Consider the following 17,241-nt stretch of genomic DNA (forward strand, 5'->3'; position numbering starts at 1 on the left):
GCAAATGGCTTACCTCATTAGGGGCCCTTGTACTGGACTATCTTTGGACACCAGAGAACAGAGGCGCGGGGGAGGGGGTGGAAGCATGGCATTGCATACAGGTAGCCATTTATGAAGTTCCCATTAAGTACCAGGAACTCTTCCAAGCCCTTTGCTCCGTTAACACATGTACTGCTTATAGAAGCCAGGCAGGTAAGGTATTGTAATCACTGATACTTTCATTCTGTGAATCTCTTAGTGTTCCAGAAATAGCCACATCACTCTTCATTTAATCTCAAAATTATTTTAAAATATTAAATATGTATACATATATGAAACATACAAAATGTCAAACATGTTATAACATGGTGGTTAACAGCAAATGCTTTGAATTAGGCAAATCTGAATTTAAACCTGGGGTCATCCATATATAACAGTCACATTGCCCAGCCTCTGATAGCCACATTGTTTTCTTTTCTGTATAATAGAGATAATGCATAATACCTTTTTTTTTTAAGGACTTTCAAAGTAATTAATTTTAATAATAAATACAAAATAAGTGGGTTTTCAAAAAAGACCACATAGCTCCTTCAAAAATTTTAGTTTAAAAGAGAAGGTGAGAAAATAAAAGAATAATATTCCTAGTGATTTTTATGTACTATGTTTTACAGAATTTTTTTTTTATTTCACTTTTTTTTCATTTTTAATATCTAATATTGAAGTTCATCTATAAAAAAGCTTCTTTAGAATTTAAATTTAATTGAATCTTTTTTCTGTCTCAGTGATGCATCATACAGGTTGGGCAAAAATAGGTTTATAGTTGTTCATACAGAAAATAATACATATAATAAGTAACGAATAAAAGAAGAATAAAATCTTATTGTATGTACTCACAGCTGCAAACCTACTTTTGCCCTCCCTTGTATAATGATCCTATATAATAAAAGGCTAATATGCAAATAGACTGAATGGCAGAACCGCCGGTTGCTGTGATGTGCACTGACCACCAGAGGGCAGATGTTCAACACAGGAGCTGCCCCCTAATGGTCAGTGTGCTCCCACGGGGAGAGTGCTGCTCGCCCAGAAGCCAGCCTCATGATTGGTGAGCAATGCAGCGGTGGCAGGAGCCTCACACCGCCATGGGAGTGCTAAGGATGTCCAGCTGATGGCTTAGGCCCGCCCCCTCTGGGCTCCCGGACTGCACGAGGGTGTAGGTCGGGCTGAGGGACCCCTCTGAGTGCACGAATTTCATGCACCAGGCCTCTAGTGTGTTCTACTATAATTGATGGCATTTTAGATTTTATGAGCTACAGATTTTATGATAATATCAACTTTTCTTTTTCTTCAGGAGACAGTAACATGTAGTAGTTATACATTCAGGGTGCAGTTGTATATAGATGATGTCAAATTACTGAACCTTTTTTCCCTCATCCCTTCCCTACCAAAGGAAATGTCTATTCCACAACATTGTTCATATTACATTAGAAAATGTGTATAACTTTTTTAGCACAGTGTCTGCTGCAGAATTATTAAATGCATAATAATAGCCATTGTTGTTATTTTTATCCTTATTTTTTTCCAGCAAACCTTTGAATTCATAGACGTGGATGGTGGAGTCAGTTCTGCCACTATTGAACTTTGGAATCTCTGTCTCATTTTCCTGTTTTGCAAAATAATGTTCTGGCTAAGATGTTCTATGCTCTAAATTCATCCTGGCTTTAAAATTTTATTACCTAATTCGGATTCTTAACATAATGTGGCCATAAAATGAATTTATTTATTTATTTGTTTATTTCAGTTTGTGGGGACATCCATGGACAATTCTTCGATTTGATGAAGCTCTTTGAAGTGGGGGGATCTCCTGCCAACACTCGCTACCTCTTCTTAGGGGACTATGTTGACAGAGGGTACTTCAGCATCGAAGTAAGTCCACATCATTTCTTTTTAGCTGCTCAGTAATGGATCAACAGTGTCTTAGTAAAGTAAAATTGGTAGATAGCATTGCCTTAAGGAAATCCCTAGTCTATAATAATGAATTGAATTCTAATACACTTAATTCTTGGGATATTACATCTCCTTTTTTCAATTGATTCCCATGTGCTTTTTTAATGTATAGAGATGCCAAGGAAATGGCTAAAAGTAAGATTTTGCCTTTTGTATCTTTTATTTATTATTTGCAACTTTGCAAAAGTTACATCATATTTACCTTACATAATTCTGTTTTCTGTTAGAGCACTAATCAGTGTTGATTAAATATTCAGGAATGTGCTTGCATGGAAGCCTTATAATTATGAAACAACAAGCTATTTTTGTAAATCAGTAGTCAAGTGTGCCTCTGTGTCTGCATTTGTCTGTGTGAATATGTGTGAGCATGCTTATAGGTGCTGGGCTTTGTCTTTTGACACCTGCCATCTGACCAGGGTAATTTGTTAAACTCATTAATTAAAACACAACAGATAACCTTTGAGTACAGATAACCTTTGAGTAGAGGTTCTTTCTCAGCCTCCCACCTGATTCTAGTAGAAATTATGTTCAAAATAAAGGCAAGCATCTTGTTTTATTCACATGTTTATTTTTCCTGGTGCTTAACATGGTGTCATACATAGAACAGGCTCATTAAAATTTATTAAAAGAAATAGCTTAGTAGGAATTCATTTTAAAGAAGCAGTTTATGCTGTAGTAGCTGACATTGTAAGTGTTCTAGGAAAAAAGCATTAAAAAGAAAACTATTTTTCTTAATTAAAGACCAAGTTAAAATTTCCTTAAGTCTCACACCAACATCAGGTATTTATAATAGTCATATAATAGTCATATAAAAGAAACTCTAGTTTTTTAAATTTTCATAATTTATTTACTATAGGAATATTTAATGTTGAAAAAAAATGTCACTCTTAAAACCACCATACTGTATTTTTAAAACCACCATACTGTATTTTTTGGTTATTCAATTCACCTCAACTAAAACAAATATATATATATATATATACATATTTCCACCAATATTTTAATCATTTTTTTACTTAAGGATCACATATTTATTAATAATAATGAGGAAAGGAGGGGTGATGTTCGTACATAAATTCAAATGGAGAAAGTACATTTTTAGAATTTCTTCTTTTGGTAAATGTGTATTATCAAGTACATAAAATGTATGACCTGGACTGTAGGGAATTTGAAGACATATGTATCCTTGCTCTATAGAAAACTAAATCTATATTGTAAAATAAAACTTTTTTTAAAAAGCTCTATAGAATCCAAAGCCAGATCCAGTGGTCATCTAGGATTCAATTGTTATTTGAGCTGATTATTAAAATCTTATAATAAAGGAAGTATAGAAAATAATAGCCATTGGGATATAGAAAAGTGGGAGAATATTGAGAGAGCACACCTGGCTGGAGAAGACTAAGTCAAAGAACAAGTAAGAGTTGCCTAGGTGGGAAATCAAAGCGAGAAAAGGATAGAAGAAGAAATTATTAAACCTCATAGACCTCACTCAGGGGTTCATTTGACCCACTTGGTAGGAAAGTGTGATTGAGTACAAATGTTTAAGACCTTTCTGTCTAGGGCTAGTATCTGCCAAGAGTAAGGAGTGGGGGGTTGCAGGGGGTGGGGGACCTGCATACTGGTAGTTTGAACAGAATAGAACTTTATTTCTCTCTCCAGTAAAAGTTCATGGATGGGCTGGTGTGACATGTATAGTGCCAGGGCACAGACCCTGTGCCTGGTCTCATTCCAAAGTCAAATTCATGGCCCAAGACTGCTGCCACCTGAGCTTAAGTCCTCATGACCCCATGTTACATTCAGCTAGAAGAAGAGAGGGAAGAGAAGGGTATGTCCTCTCATTTAAGGAGGTTCATTTCCCAGAAATGGCACAATTACTTCAGTTTGGGTCAGGTTTGTTGATATGCCAAAGGTGATTTCACTGTGTAGCCAGGTTTGAGAAAGTCTGTAGAGGCAGGAAACAGCAATGGGAGATAAGAGTTTCTGCTACTTTCCTTAAATTAGGGTTGGATGGATATTTTTAAAAATTATTTTGGTAACTCTAAAATACATCTTATTTATCTAATATTTATATGCTCCTATGAAAGGTTCTGAGGATGTATAAAATAGATATTCTAATTTCCTGAAAGCTCACCTTTTAAGCAAGGTGACTATCCCATTGGGATTTATTCTTTTTATTAGCCAAATGATGGGGTGTGATAGTGGACATTTAAAAAATATATTTATTATTTTTATCAACTTAATTCCTCCTTTTTTTTTTAACCTAATCAAAGACAATAACACCTTTTCTTATTACTTTGCTAATAAGATAAAGTACTAAATCATATGGCACAGATAGACTTTATGTCTCACCAATTCCAGGTGTGAATAACAGTTCTTAATCTACGGGTCTTTATTTACCTTTTATTATTTTACTTGAAGAGTTTGAGTTTCTGAATTTCTAGCCTCTACCCATTTGAAATTTCCTAAATTTGCCCTAATTAGAGCATTTTAAAACTCTGTTTATTTAAAGGACAGAAGTTTAGAAGCAGTAATCACTAATGTGTTTCTCAGCAGAATTTTTTAGTGTAAATTAAACTATATATTTGAACTATGAGAGTTGTGATAGTTTGTGTAATATGCACCTTTTCAATTCAAGCAGAGGATCAAAGAATGAAACCAAATCTAGGCGACATTAAATGTAGGCATCACAGGACCTTTAAAAGTTCTGAGATGCATATATCAGCGTCCCCATCATCAAAAAGAGCTCTTTAATTAAACTCCAAGAGTCTGAGCGTACAGCCCTCGGGACTTGCCACATGCATACGGAAGTGACAAAAATGTGATATAGTCTTACACGTAAAAAATGATCCATTTTAATTTAACTCTGACGTTGGAGGGACTTTCAGGTTTCTCTGATATTGTCATGCTTAAAATAGAACAGACATTTATATAAAACATACTTACCGAGAATACTTTGGGGCTTTTTTATTGTGGATTAAGGAAGCCGACATTGTTTGCATGCGGCAAATGCTATTGTTTGGGAGGTATAAATGATTTCATTTTTTCCATGCAGCTTTGCACGGAACATATAAATGCCTTTCTTTCATGCGTGTGGAAACCTAGGCGCAGGGAGAGTCACACACATTTACTAATGGCAGTGCCGGGATTCACAGTCTGTGCTCTTGCCACTGCACCCCACACCTTGGCCGCGTCTTCACTAAAAGAACCACAGGAAAAAATGGATGCCTCAGGAATGCAGAAAGGGACGGGCCCTCTCACAGTCACGCACGCACGCACGCACAAACACATGCACGCAGCCCTCTCCCCACCGACGTATTCACTCTACAATATTCTCTTTGAGCACAATGCTGCTGGTTTAAGAAAAACCCTAAAATAAGAGCTCGGCTTTTCAGCCCGCACTACCCGAACAGGCTTCAAAAGGCTCTTCATTCATCTGAATAATTCAGGGCACCGCTGGCTGCAGGTATCCTCCTCTGGCTCTCCCCTGGGCAAAGAGGAGCACTTAAGTTTAATTTTTACCAAATCGGCTTTGAAGAGTGGGTTCGGATTTCATACCGTTTCTGCCGGGTGGTTTTACAGGCACCAGGTAATGTGCTCTGGGCAGTACATAGAGCTCATTTTATGTTCTCACTCCCTGCCTTCCCTCCTCCCCCCCACCCCCCCAAGTCCCCCATCTTCTCTCATTGCCAAGATAAGAAACCATTCCCCACAAAGTTAGCCCAAATACAACAAGCAAGCTTTTGAGCAGTGATGAAAGAGGTTAGGGTAATAATTTGTCTCACGCCAAATACCATCCTCTTTCTGATGATTGTGTTATGCTACCTAACGTCTTTGATCACGCATATGTGTGTGTGTGTGTGTGTGTGTGTGTGTGTGTGTATAGGTCCACGTCTGAGTGTGTTTCTCTGGGAAGGTGGGGAAAGACAGAATTTCAAACAGAGGCAGCCACAGCTGTTTCCTTCTATTCACTTCCCCAGGCTCCTTTTCCAGCCATTGTGCCTGGCACTGCCATGAGCTTAGCAGCAAGCCACCCCCTCCCCGAACCCCCTGCTGTACTTACATCCAGATCTCAGCCCAGGCCTCAAACACGTTTAAGCATGAAGAGTTGTGTTTATTCGCTGTGAAACCATAGGCTAGAAAGAACCCCAGCAAGTCAAGCAATGTTCTATGCTTCTGCCAAGAATAAAAAGCAAGTGACACAGCAAGCAGCGTTAGGTGGTAGAGGGATGCCACAGACACGAGGAAGAACGTGTCTGGCTGTGTCCCTGCAGCCGACTGTCTGTATAGCACAGGGCTGCTCCTCTGAGTGCTCCTCAGACCCAGCGAGTGCTGTCTTGGAGGGGCTGCATTTGACATTGTAAGAGTTTAGATCTTTTCCCAACCAGTGCACATCCGTCGCCTAGCTGTCTTATGATGGAGAGAAGGCCTTTTGGTTGTGTGTCACTGCACAATGGGTATTTTAGAGAACTGATTGATATCTATTTGGAGCTGTATACATATTTTTTACTTGCTTGCTTCCTCTTTCACATTCTTCTTTACTCCCCTGGGCAAGTTTTCAAGATACATATCATTAAAAGGCATGAATTGCAAAGTAAATTATGGCACTGCTATTATCAAAGAACCAATTACACTAATAAAGAAAATGATACCCTGAGTGTTGCTTCATAGAGGAAGACAGATAAATAGAAGAAGGCTATCTTTATGATGAAAATTATTAAAAAGGTAGAGAATGCTTAATCCCTCCGTTGAGTAACCCAAACTAATTTGAAGTTGTAAATATTTGTTTGATTGTGTAGAGTAAGACTGGAAAGACAGTCCGGGTCCAGTTGAAAGTGATTAGTGCAGGTAATTTATTTCTCACCTTGCCTTTCTTCACCTTCACCATTTAATCCAGTGAAAATGTTACTCCAGTTAGCCATCTGATACCACATAGAAGAATATACCCAGTTATTTAGCTGGTTTATTTCTTTTCATTGCTTATTGATTATAATAATTTTATAAGAGACCTTCCTTTTTAGAAATAATATCAGGTTATGATTTTGTTTAAGAGCTTTGGCTCTGCAGAATGTTAGAACTTTAGAAGGCAAAATAGTCGCCAGCAAGACAGTGTTGTGCTTGGCAGCCCTCTCGCACCAGATGTTGAGGGTGAGGGCTGGCAGGGCTCCACGCTCCAGTCCACCCTGCCCTTTCATTTGCCATGCCACTTCTTCCATGTTGGCTGCATTTGTGGTTTTATTCAGTGTTTGGGAAGATATTTTATTCTTGCCACAGGGGAGAAGGAAATAAAATGTGAAAACAGGATTCTTATTTTTAAGGTATTTTGAGCCAAGAATTTGGAAATGGGGCAGAGGGCGCTGGCGTGAGGGAGGTATGGGCGTCGGGATTGCTGGCGGGAGGTCGTTCGGCTTTTGGCGTGTGCGTATTGTATTCTTTTTCTAATTCGCCTCCCTCCCCCATCGCTTTCCCCCTTCTTTCCTTCCTTCTTTCTTCCTTTCCTTCCTTCCTTCCTTCCTTCCTTCCTTCCTCCCTTCCTCCCTTCCTCCCTTCCTCCCTTCCTCCCTTCCTCCCTTCCTCCCTTCCTTCCCTTTCTTCTCTTACCTTCTTTCAAATTCCTTCTCTTACTTTCCTTCAAATTCCTTGCTTCCTTCCTTCCTTCCTTCCTTCCTTCCTTCCTTTCTTCCTTCCTTCCTCTTTACTTCTTCCCCATCTGTATCTTTTCTTCTTTCCCTCCCTTTATCCCTCCCTGCTCTCTGTGTTCCTATCTTCTTATTCACACATTTATAGAAAAAGGAGCTAATATTTTCTAAACTCTTTTTATATACTAGGTGTTTCACATCCATGAAATAACAAGGGATATTTGCTATGTATTGAATAATTTTCAAAGTTAATAAGTATGATAGAATATCACAGACTATTTCTGAATCACTCTTTGAGGTTTCAGTTATAGAAGAGGTACAGCAATTAAGAATAGAGGTGATAAAGCCACTTGCTAATGTCAAAATATGATCTGTCCCAGATGGCAAAAAAGAAAACATAGGACCTAGAAGGTGATCAATTTGAGTGGGATTAAAAGTTTCATTTTAGATTTTAGTTGGAGAGATAATAGCTTTGCCGTAAAATGAGTGATTACTGGCAAAAACTAATCTAAATATTTCAGTATTGTGGTTACATTTCCTTAAGAGTATTGATGGAGGTGGGGAAGAGCACAAGGGAGCCTTCTGTATGCTGAAATGCAACTGAATTTGGGTAATAGTTTAATGGGAGTATACATATTATACATAAAAAATACGTGTACTACATTGTGTATGTCCTACTTAGTAAAAATCTTATATTATAAAAGGTAATATGCAAATAGACTGAATGGCAGAACAGTCAAACCAATCAAAGTGTAATATGCTAATTATATGCTAAGGCTGCTCAGCTACTCCCTATGATGTGCACTGATCACCAGGGGGCAAATGCTCTGACCAGTAGGTTAGTTTGCTGCTGGGGTCTGGCCATTCAGGACTGAGTGAGATGGGCCAGACATGCCCTAGAGCCCTCCGACAGTCCCTCCCCAGCCCAGTAGTGCACCAGTGGGGGCCCTCAGCCTGGCCTGCACCCTCTTGCAATCTGGGACCCCTGGGGAAATGTCGGAGAGCCGGTTTCTGCCTGACCCCACTGGCCACTTCTCTTGGAAGAGTGCCAGATCCAGGGCTCATGGCTTGTGAGAGCTGCTGCTGCTGCTGCAGCGTGAGCCTCTCCTGATCAGGACTGACGGGGTGTGAGCCTGCAGCAGGCACAGTGGGGCTGGGATGAGCGGGAGTGACAGGTAGGAGCTGCAGGTGGCATTGGACTGCACTTTTCAGCCTAATCCCTACAGGCCACCCACAAGGACCCTACCCATGCACCAATTGATGGACCGAGCCTCTAGTTATGATCAGAGGTGGGACAGGCCAAGGAGAGGGGCTGAGGGCCGATTAGGGGATGGGGCAGGCGACCCTGAGCCCTAATCAGGGTATGAGAAGCCAATCAGGGGTGGGACCAGCTGGGGGGATGGGGCTGTGGGAGGTTGGCTGGCTGGTCCGACCCCCTGATTCGGTCAGTTCACTGGCTGTAGTGGGCATCATAGCGACTCGTTGTTCTGGCCATTACGGCATTCTGGTCGCTGGCTTTTTATATATATAGACGGAAGTGCACCTATAAAACCTGACACACAGTAATCTGAGATGCGCTGAGCCACAGTACACTGAGAAAACAGGGAACTTTTACTCATGTCAACAGATCATGATCTTTTAAAGATCACCTGGATAAGCCACTTGGTCAACTTCTCAGAAATAGTAATATCATTTTTCACATGAACTTTAGCTAGTAACTATAATCAGGAAAGGGTAATTAGAAATTTAAATATATATGTGTATGTATACATACGTATGATTATAATTTAATGTCAAACCCCTATTTTTGTTTACTTTAAATCACAATTACATAGTTAGAAATGATATCTTGCTTGAAAAGCACAATAATACATACTTTTTCTGATAATTAGTATTTTCTCCAAAACTTGGTTTGTATATTTAAACATAGTTATTTCCACTCATTTGATAAGGTGTCAGACATGGTTATTCTTCACAGGTAGCACAACAGATGAATTGCCAGTAGATTTTTCCTATGGACATTAATTTAGAATACTTACTGTATGTTGGAAAGCTCTTTATTAAAATGCAAATATCATATGTTTTTTGGTTTCAGATTTTAGTAACCAGAATCAGACTTGTCTCAATATGTTTGTGCTTCTATATATTCTTAGCTTTACTTTTAAAACTTAAACCTAGTGAGGATAAAACAGCATACTTGTTTTCTAAGAGTGGTTTTCTGATCCCTGTGGGTCCTTAATGAATGTTCATTGAGGATAATGAAATTGATCTTATTATTTGATTTCCAGTTATTTTAATGCACACACTAGGAAGACAGTGTCAATACAGGTTTACTCCAAACCCAGTTATTTCATAATTGGCCCTTATTTTCGCACAGACTGAAATACCCAATGCATATAGTGAGAGTCCCTGGCCTTCAGTTTAATTATTTTTACATATAAAAACACTTAAGGCTTTATATACTAATCGCACTAAAATAAGTGACAAGGTAATGGAGGTAAAAGGGGGAACATAAGGAAAATACAGACACTATCCAAGTCAGCCTGAGCTTTTCAGTGTTTGCTTCTAAATTTAGTTTTGCCTTTCTTTTCCAGTTTTTCCATTATTACCTGATTTTTTTTAAACTACCAGTTATTTTATATTTTAAAAGATTTTTTATTGATTTTTAGAGAGAGAAGAGAGAGGGGGAGAGAGAGAAGCATCAATGTGAGACGCAGCATAGATCAGCTGTCCCCACATATTCCCTAGCAGGGATCAAGCAAACTGTCAGTCCCCAGGCCGCAGGACACTCACTGCCCAGCCAACTGAGCCACACCAGCCAGGGCTGTACCTGATTTTTTTAAAAAATAGTAATTAGCTTTATAGAGAAGTGTCTTCATTTTAATCATTGATTGCTGATCACATTTCTTGTCACACTTTGACAACATTATATTGTCATTTTTAGTATATTTTCATGCAGACTTTTCCAATAGACTGTGTGCAGTCCATAGTTTTCTTGTGCTTCATAGATGCTCAGTGTATACATTTTAGGGATTCATTTTAGGCTTTATATGGAAGGAATGTTTTCTGCTTGATTTTCAGTGTCCTCTTTAATGAGATCTAACCTTTTGGGGACTTTTGGTCACAGTAGCTCATTTGATTGAAGTCAGCAATGGGATGCTTAAATATAATGATGCAATATATATTTTTATTTTCTTATTTTTTTCCTCAGTGTGTGCTGTATTTGTGGGCATTGAAAATTCTTTACCCAAAAACACTGTTTTTACTTCGTGGAAATCATGAATGTAGACATCTAACAGAATATTTCACATTTAAACAAGAATGTAAGTATATTTCAAGTCTCGTCCTTTAACGCCGTTAAATGCTGAATAGTCATTTGAATCCCTACTAATCGCACATTTCCGTATGTGATCTTTTGCTTCAAAGTCAAAATTAAAAAAGACACACAAAACACACTATTTTATGCCATTCCATATTTGTCTCTAAGCATGAATAGTTAAGAGAATGTAGAATTTACTTTTAATTGTAATTCTCTATAAAGTGATCTAAAACTTTGAAATAATATTTGATGCAATTTATCATAAGAAACAGTGATTGATTTACCTTTTAAAAAGCAGCCAGAATGCAAATATGGCAAGAAAATATTTTTAAAAATTGTTTCAATGAAATGATTTTAGCTATGAAATCAGAAGAGTAAATGTTTTTGAAATCATGTTTTAAAAGGTAAAATAAAGTATTCAGAACGCGTCTACGACGCCTGTATGGATGCCTTCGACTGCCTGCCCCTGGCTGCTCTGATGAACCAGCAGTTCCTGTGCGTGCATGGCGGTCTGTCTCCAGAGATTAACACGTTGGACGATATCAGAAAAGTAAGTTTTGTTAGTTTCCAAGTCTGATCTCTCTGTGTGCTTCAGTAACAAGGAGAAGGCATTTACCTTCCTGCTTTTATCACCAGCTTTATCCTTTTGAACTAAAATGACTAAAAGTGGTCATGAATCTCTTCTTTTTTGTATTAATTTTTTTTCTTGAAAGAAAGATACATTTATATTTAGAAGAGTTTTCATCTCTAAAATGCATTCTACCTTTTGACATGTGTTATTAGAAGTGTAAAATAATTTATTCCTAAAAAAGTTTTAAAAATACATCTTTTTATTTCCTTTTGATTTCCTTCCAACAGAACCCATTGTGTATTCATGGTATATTATATCCCAATAGTTACAAAATGTTGCTTTGCTCTTGGGGAAATATAACACCTTGTCCTTTAAAATGTGTTATTTTTTTTCCCCTTCAATTTATCTGTTACAACTTAAAACTTTAAAGTGACAAAGTCAATGAGAATATTCTATTGCTTGCATTGAGAGTCTACGTAAAAAAAAACAGTCGATTTGTTTAATTTAACATTGGCTATCACCAATATTTTAAGCAACAAAAGGATGAGTTAGATTGAATGTGGATATATGTTTCATATGAGAAAAGACAGTAATATGGGATAATTTTATGTAGTGGAAGAGGCTGTCTTTTATTTCTTTGATTATGCTAAATATTCTTTTAAAAGCTCATAGTTTTTATGCTCTGGTTTCTCTTCAGATCGCATAAATCTTTCGCCTTAAAAGCTCATAGTTTTAAAGAAAAACTATTTACAGAACTAAAGCATTCAAATTCTACTTCCATTAAGGTTGAAGACCTTGAGTGTGAAAATAATAGTTTATTTACTTTTCTATTAGAAAGAAAATACCTGATTTTTACTTTAAAAATCAAACAAAAGTAGATCATATAAACCTTAGTTTTCCACTTTATGTATTTGTGTCCCTTTGTAAAGATACATCTGCTCTGGTGCTCTGTAGCCCATAGAGTATAAGTGTTTGCTTGTTTTTTAACATATTATGGAAACAGGACACTTGTACAGCTGTAATGCGGTGTGGTCATGGAGTTCAAGTATAAAGTGGTTTACTTTCCGCGTGAATGTAACCTGATTTGTTCTGTAATTTCATGGGCTTCTGAAATAAATAACTAAGCTCATAAATTAACTGGACTTTTAAAATATCATCTACTGTCCCCAGGACTGGCATGTTTCAGGTATTATGTTCAATTCTCATGTATGTTATTAAGCTCTAGACTTAGCCATAAAATGATTTTTGCATTTTGACATGTATCCATCAGAGTACCACACTTCCTTTATTAAATGAATTTCTAGTTTATTCTTACTATAGATAGTGTTAACTTTAGAAAGCACTTTGTGACTTCCCCAGAAGAAATTCTATATTCTGGTTGCCTTACCAAACTCTCAGCTGAGGATTCACATTCATCAGGAAGCCTCCCCTCCTGGGCTGTTCTGCCCCTAATAATAAGTCATTGTTTCTCAGAAAGAAATTTCCCAATTTTATGGGCAAGTATTTATTTTTCTAGAATGAATTGTTCCAAAGGCATGCATTATTTAGATCTCTTAAACAAGTCTAAGTTTGCAGTGCATGTTTTATGGATAACATAATGGTTGAAATATAGGGGGTCTTGCTTAAAGTTTTTTATTGGATGTTGAAAATGTGAAATATTGCTTCATTCTTTTTAGATACTAATAAAAAAATGGTGTGCAGCAAAACCATGATTTACATCACCTTTTATGTCTCAGGAAAAAAATGATAATTTGATTGGCTGTCAGCCTTATATATTCACCTCTCCCCCATCCTTATGGGTATTTTTTTAATGTTAAATTATTGACTATAGAGAATATCAATCCTTAATGATTTTATGCATTTTTTTCAAGAGACTATAATATCTGCTAACTTTACTAAAAACCCTTTAATTGTGGTTAAATCAAGATAAATCAAAGGAAAGTGACAGGGTTATAAAATGGTTGGCGAAATGTCATTTGTAGTTGTATTGCTCATACATTCTAAGTGCAGCTTTTAAAATTGAAATATGACTTTGCTAAATATTTATAGCTGGAATGGATTTCATATGAAGGGCTTCAAGTAAAGCTCCAGAGTTTAGAACTGAGCAGAAGAAAAAACAGCTAAATTTTAAAGTTGGATTTATTATACTGATTATCATTACTCTTGGTTTGTAACCAGTAAGATAAACTATAATAGGCTTATAGATTAATTAAATACCTAGATAGCCTCTAATGAATGAATATCCAAAATGTCATATAGCAAGTGCTCCTCTTAAAATGAAAGCTGCCTGTTCTCCAAATCATATTGTTAGATACAAACACCATAAATTGTCTTTATCCAAATTTCTAAATCACATTTTAATGGAAACAGTAATAGAAATTTTCCCAAAGATAAAATAAAATAAAAGCTCTACCTCAGGAAATGAAACACATGCAGAGTTATATCAACTGATAGTGACTAAAACATTAAGGTAGATAAGTTAGGGGAAAAGAGAAAAATAAAAGGGAGAATGGAAAAAGAGAGAGAAAATGAGTAAAGAGTTATGAATTAAAGAGGCAGGAGGGAGGTATAGGGTGAGATGAAGGCAGATGAATGAGCTCTTGAGGAGGAGGAAGGACGGACAATTGGAGAGAGAGATGAAGAGTAGAAGAACCGGAGGACCAAGGAGGAACGGGACTGACAGGAGGAGAGAGAGGCAGCTACTAGCTCTCTACTTGGGGAGAGGAAGTTGGATATTGCAAATTTCTGGTCTCTTTTACTTGCTGAATTCCCAGTTTCCAAAGATTAGTATTTTGCTCTCTGTCTTCTATTTTTCTTAGTTAGACCGATTCAAAGAACCACCTGCTTATGGACCTATGTGCGACATCCTGTGGTCAGACCCCCTGGAGGACTTCGGCAATGAGAAGACTCAGGAACATTTCACTCACAACACAGTCAGGGGGTGTTCATACTTCTACAGGTGAGAATGCCACGCCTACCTGCCAGAGCACATGCCCTTCACACATTTGTTATGTATCAGTCCACGCCTGTGATTTATTTAGGATGTTTACATATGTTCTCTAGGAAACAACTATAAATGAAAGGATCACTTTGAAAGCCTGGTTCAAATGAGTATTTAGCACTAACAAAATAAAGATATAAATAAATAGATAAGAAATGAAATATATCTACATAAGTTATATAGATATAATAATATCTGTAAAGAATAGAAAAGGCATAAAGAGGCATGTGATATCAGGGTGGCAAATTAGCTGAAGAAGACAGTAACTAGGACTTAACTAGTAGTAGAAAATTTGTTTCAAAAACTAGAAAAATATCCAATGCCAGCATTTACTCTTTCACTCAATTATGTAATACTTTTAAAATTTTATAATCAGTTTTCAAAAGTTAAATCAGAAAAAAAATGTTTAAATTGCTTAATTAAATTATATTGGAGTTATTCTTTACTTTATCAGAGTTCTTGGCTAAATTAACATTAGCAGCAACTTAGTATTTCATGCCATATGTAAATTTATTGTTAGCACGTAGACGAGTCACACTGAAAAATTTTATAGTAATTTTTACATTTTTATATTTGCCAGTGTATGGGAATTTGCCCATTCCATAACATTTCAGAGAAGAAAACAACACAGTTGCGTTTTTACATATCTCCACGATTTTCCTGACATCTCATGTCAATTTCAGCCTACTGCATTTGATTACCCTCCATTTCTGTAGGTTCCCTTATTATCAGACATACAGTTCATTTGAAAGGGAGAAAGAGATCATGGAATTGAGAATTTTAAGTTCTAGAATACATAGTCTTTTTAAAAATCCTTAAAAAACAAACTGATGTTCACTGAAGTTTATGCTCAATTCCAACACTGGCAGCTCGGCAAATGGCAAGGCTGAGAGCATTCTGTTATGGGTTTGGGGCCACATACCACCTGTCTCTAGAGTAAGCAGATATCTTTCTGCATAACATTGATCAGCGTTTATTCCATGGCAGGACATGTTGTTCCATACTAGGTTTTCCTTATGGGGAAGAAATTGTTTTCTTTTGATATGATTGGGAAATTGAAGTTTATGAGCAGAAAGTCTTGTACACTGTAAAGCATTAATCAAAGAATAGTTTTGATAGGAATATTAATAAAGAGGTTTGTTCCAAGCATATTTACCAGAAAGTTTACAATTCGTTTATTTGTTTTGGGAATTTGAACATCCGAGTCAAATGAGTCTATTTTGGCTGAAATGAAGAAGTGTGGTGTAGAATTTCTAAGAAGCTTAAGGTTTCTTTTCAGTAATTACAGTAGTTAATTTGGGAGTGATCTTTTAGTAAAGATGTTCAAGCTTTTTAGTGAAAATTTAAATATTGGAGGAATATATGAAGCCAAGTGTTCAATTTTTCACATCTAGTGTTGAATCCCTGAGTATACCAGTGGGGATTTAAATTACCTGTTGGATACCATAGAATTGTGCTTCAGTAATATAATGTCAAACAAAATCTAAGCCTCTTAATTTTGATATTAAGCCATATTGCAGTAATCATTCTTTAATTCAAATATGACCTCTTTTATTAGCTTTCTGAGTCAGCTTTTAAAATAAACCATACTCTAAATATAAAGTCTTGTACTGAATTTACATAAGTTCTGGTGTTTTTATTTTGTGAATACAGACACAGATGTGTTTACATCAGAGAAAGGCTATCAACTAGAGAGAGGATTATGCATGTTTTCACACTTTTGTTCTCAACAAAATGATTATTTAACTCCTCTCATTAGAGGTTGTTAATAGGTCTTTAGCCATAACAAACACTGAATATCTAAATTCACAGCCTATAGACTGACTAATGGTATAGCCATCTGGGTTATGTTTTATCTAAGAAAGAGAAAAATGGCTCATTCTCCTAGAGCTTGTTGATCCTTTTGATTTCAGTTCCATCATGAAGGTGCCAAGACATTCTTTGTAGTCTTGGTTTATAAAGCTGACCTAGAGGGACAAAGGGAACAACAACAACAAAAAAATAGTAGAACCCTAGCTGGTTTGGCTCAGTGGAAAGAGCATTGGCCTATGGACTGAAGCATCCCCGGTTCAATTCCAGTCAAGGTTGCAGGGCATGTACCTTGGGGAGTGTGTGAAGGCAACTAATCGATGAGTCTCTCGCTCAAGGATATTTCTTTGTATTCCATTCACTCTGAAAAAACCAATGGAAAAATATCCTCATGTGAGGATTAACAGAAAAATCGGTGGAGAAACTTGGTGACAATTACCTTTCTGAGTGATTGGCACTGATCTAGATTCACAACTCCCAGTTATTGTTCACATGTTTATATTAAATTTGCATGTTTAATTTTCCATCCCACCCTACTTATGAGCTGCACATTGCTTGGGCAATGATTTAAATAAAAGGAAATTATACATAAAAATGCATCAGTAGAATTATTTTAATGCTGTTGAGTTATAGAAAATAGACAGAGAGAAAAGAACCTATAAAAACACTATTTTTGCTTAAGTGTTACTATTATCTTTATAGCCTTAGACCCAAGATTGCATATGCTAATGCCTAAAATTGTGAGGCAGTTAACTGAGACACTTGAAGCAGGCCAAGTGTTCCACTGTAAAGATTAATGAGGATCGTGACAAATTGGAAGTAAAATTTCATTTTCATGTAGTCCAAACAAAACTGTTGGCTGGATTAGAATCTCGGGTTGTCAGTTTGTATGTCTGCCTTGGATGAATCACATAAGCTCTGT

At 36.8% G+C, this 17,241-nt stretch overlaps 1 protein-coding gene across 4 annotated transcripts in view; it reads left to right on the plus strand.

Annotated features, from left to right (window-relative positions):
* PPP3CA (protein phosphatase 3 catalytic subunit alpha) overlaps nt 1-17,241 on the plus strand; it is a 291,565-nt gene that overhangs the window by 213,659 nt on the left and 60,665 nt on the right. For all 4 annotated transcript variants that reach the window (XM_036410486.2, XM_036410494.2, XM_036410503.2 and 1 more), the window contains 4 exons: nt 1,778-1,902; nt 10,831-10,942; nt 11,343-11,488; nt 14,329-14,468. In XM_036410486.2, the coding sequence (XP_036266379.1) occupies nt 1,778-1,902; nt 10,831-10,942; nt 11,343-11,488; nt 14,329-14,468 (523 nt within the window). The remainder of the gene's footprint in view (nt 1-1,777; nt 1,903-10,830; nt 10,943-11,342; nt 11,489-14,328; nt 14,469-17,241) is intronic.

The sequence above is a fragment of the Pipistrellus kuhlii genome, unplaced genomic scaffold (genome assembly GCF_014108245.1).
Source record: "Pipistrellus kuhlii isolate mPipKuh1 unplaced genomic scaffold, mPipKuh1.p scaffold_m20_p_1, whole genome shotgun sequence".
Classification (NCBI taxonomy): Eukaryota; Metazoa; Chordata; class Mammalia; order Chiroptera; family Vespertilionidae; genus Pipistrellus; species Pipistrellus kuhlii.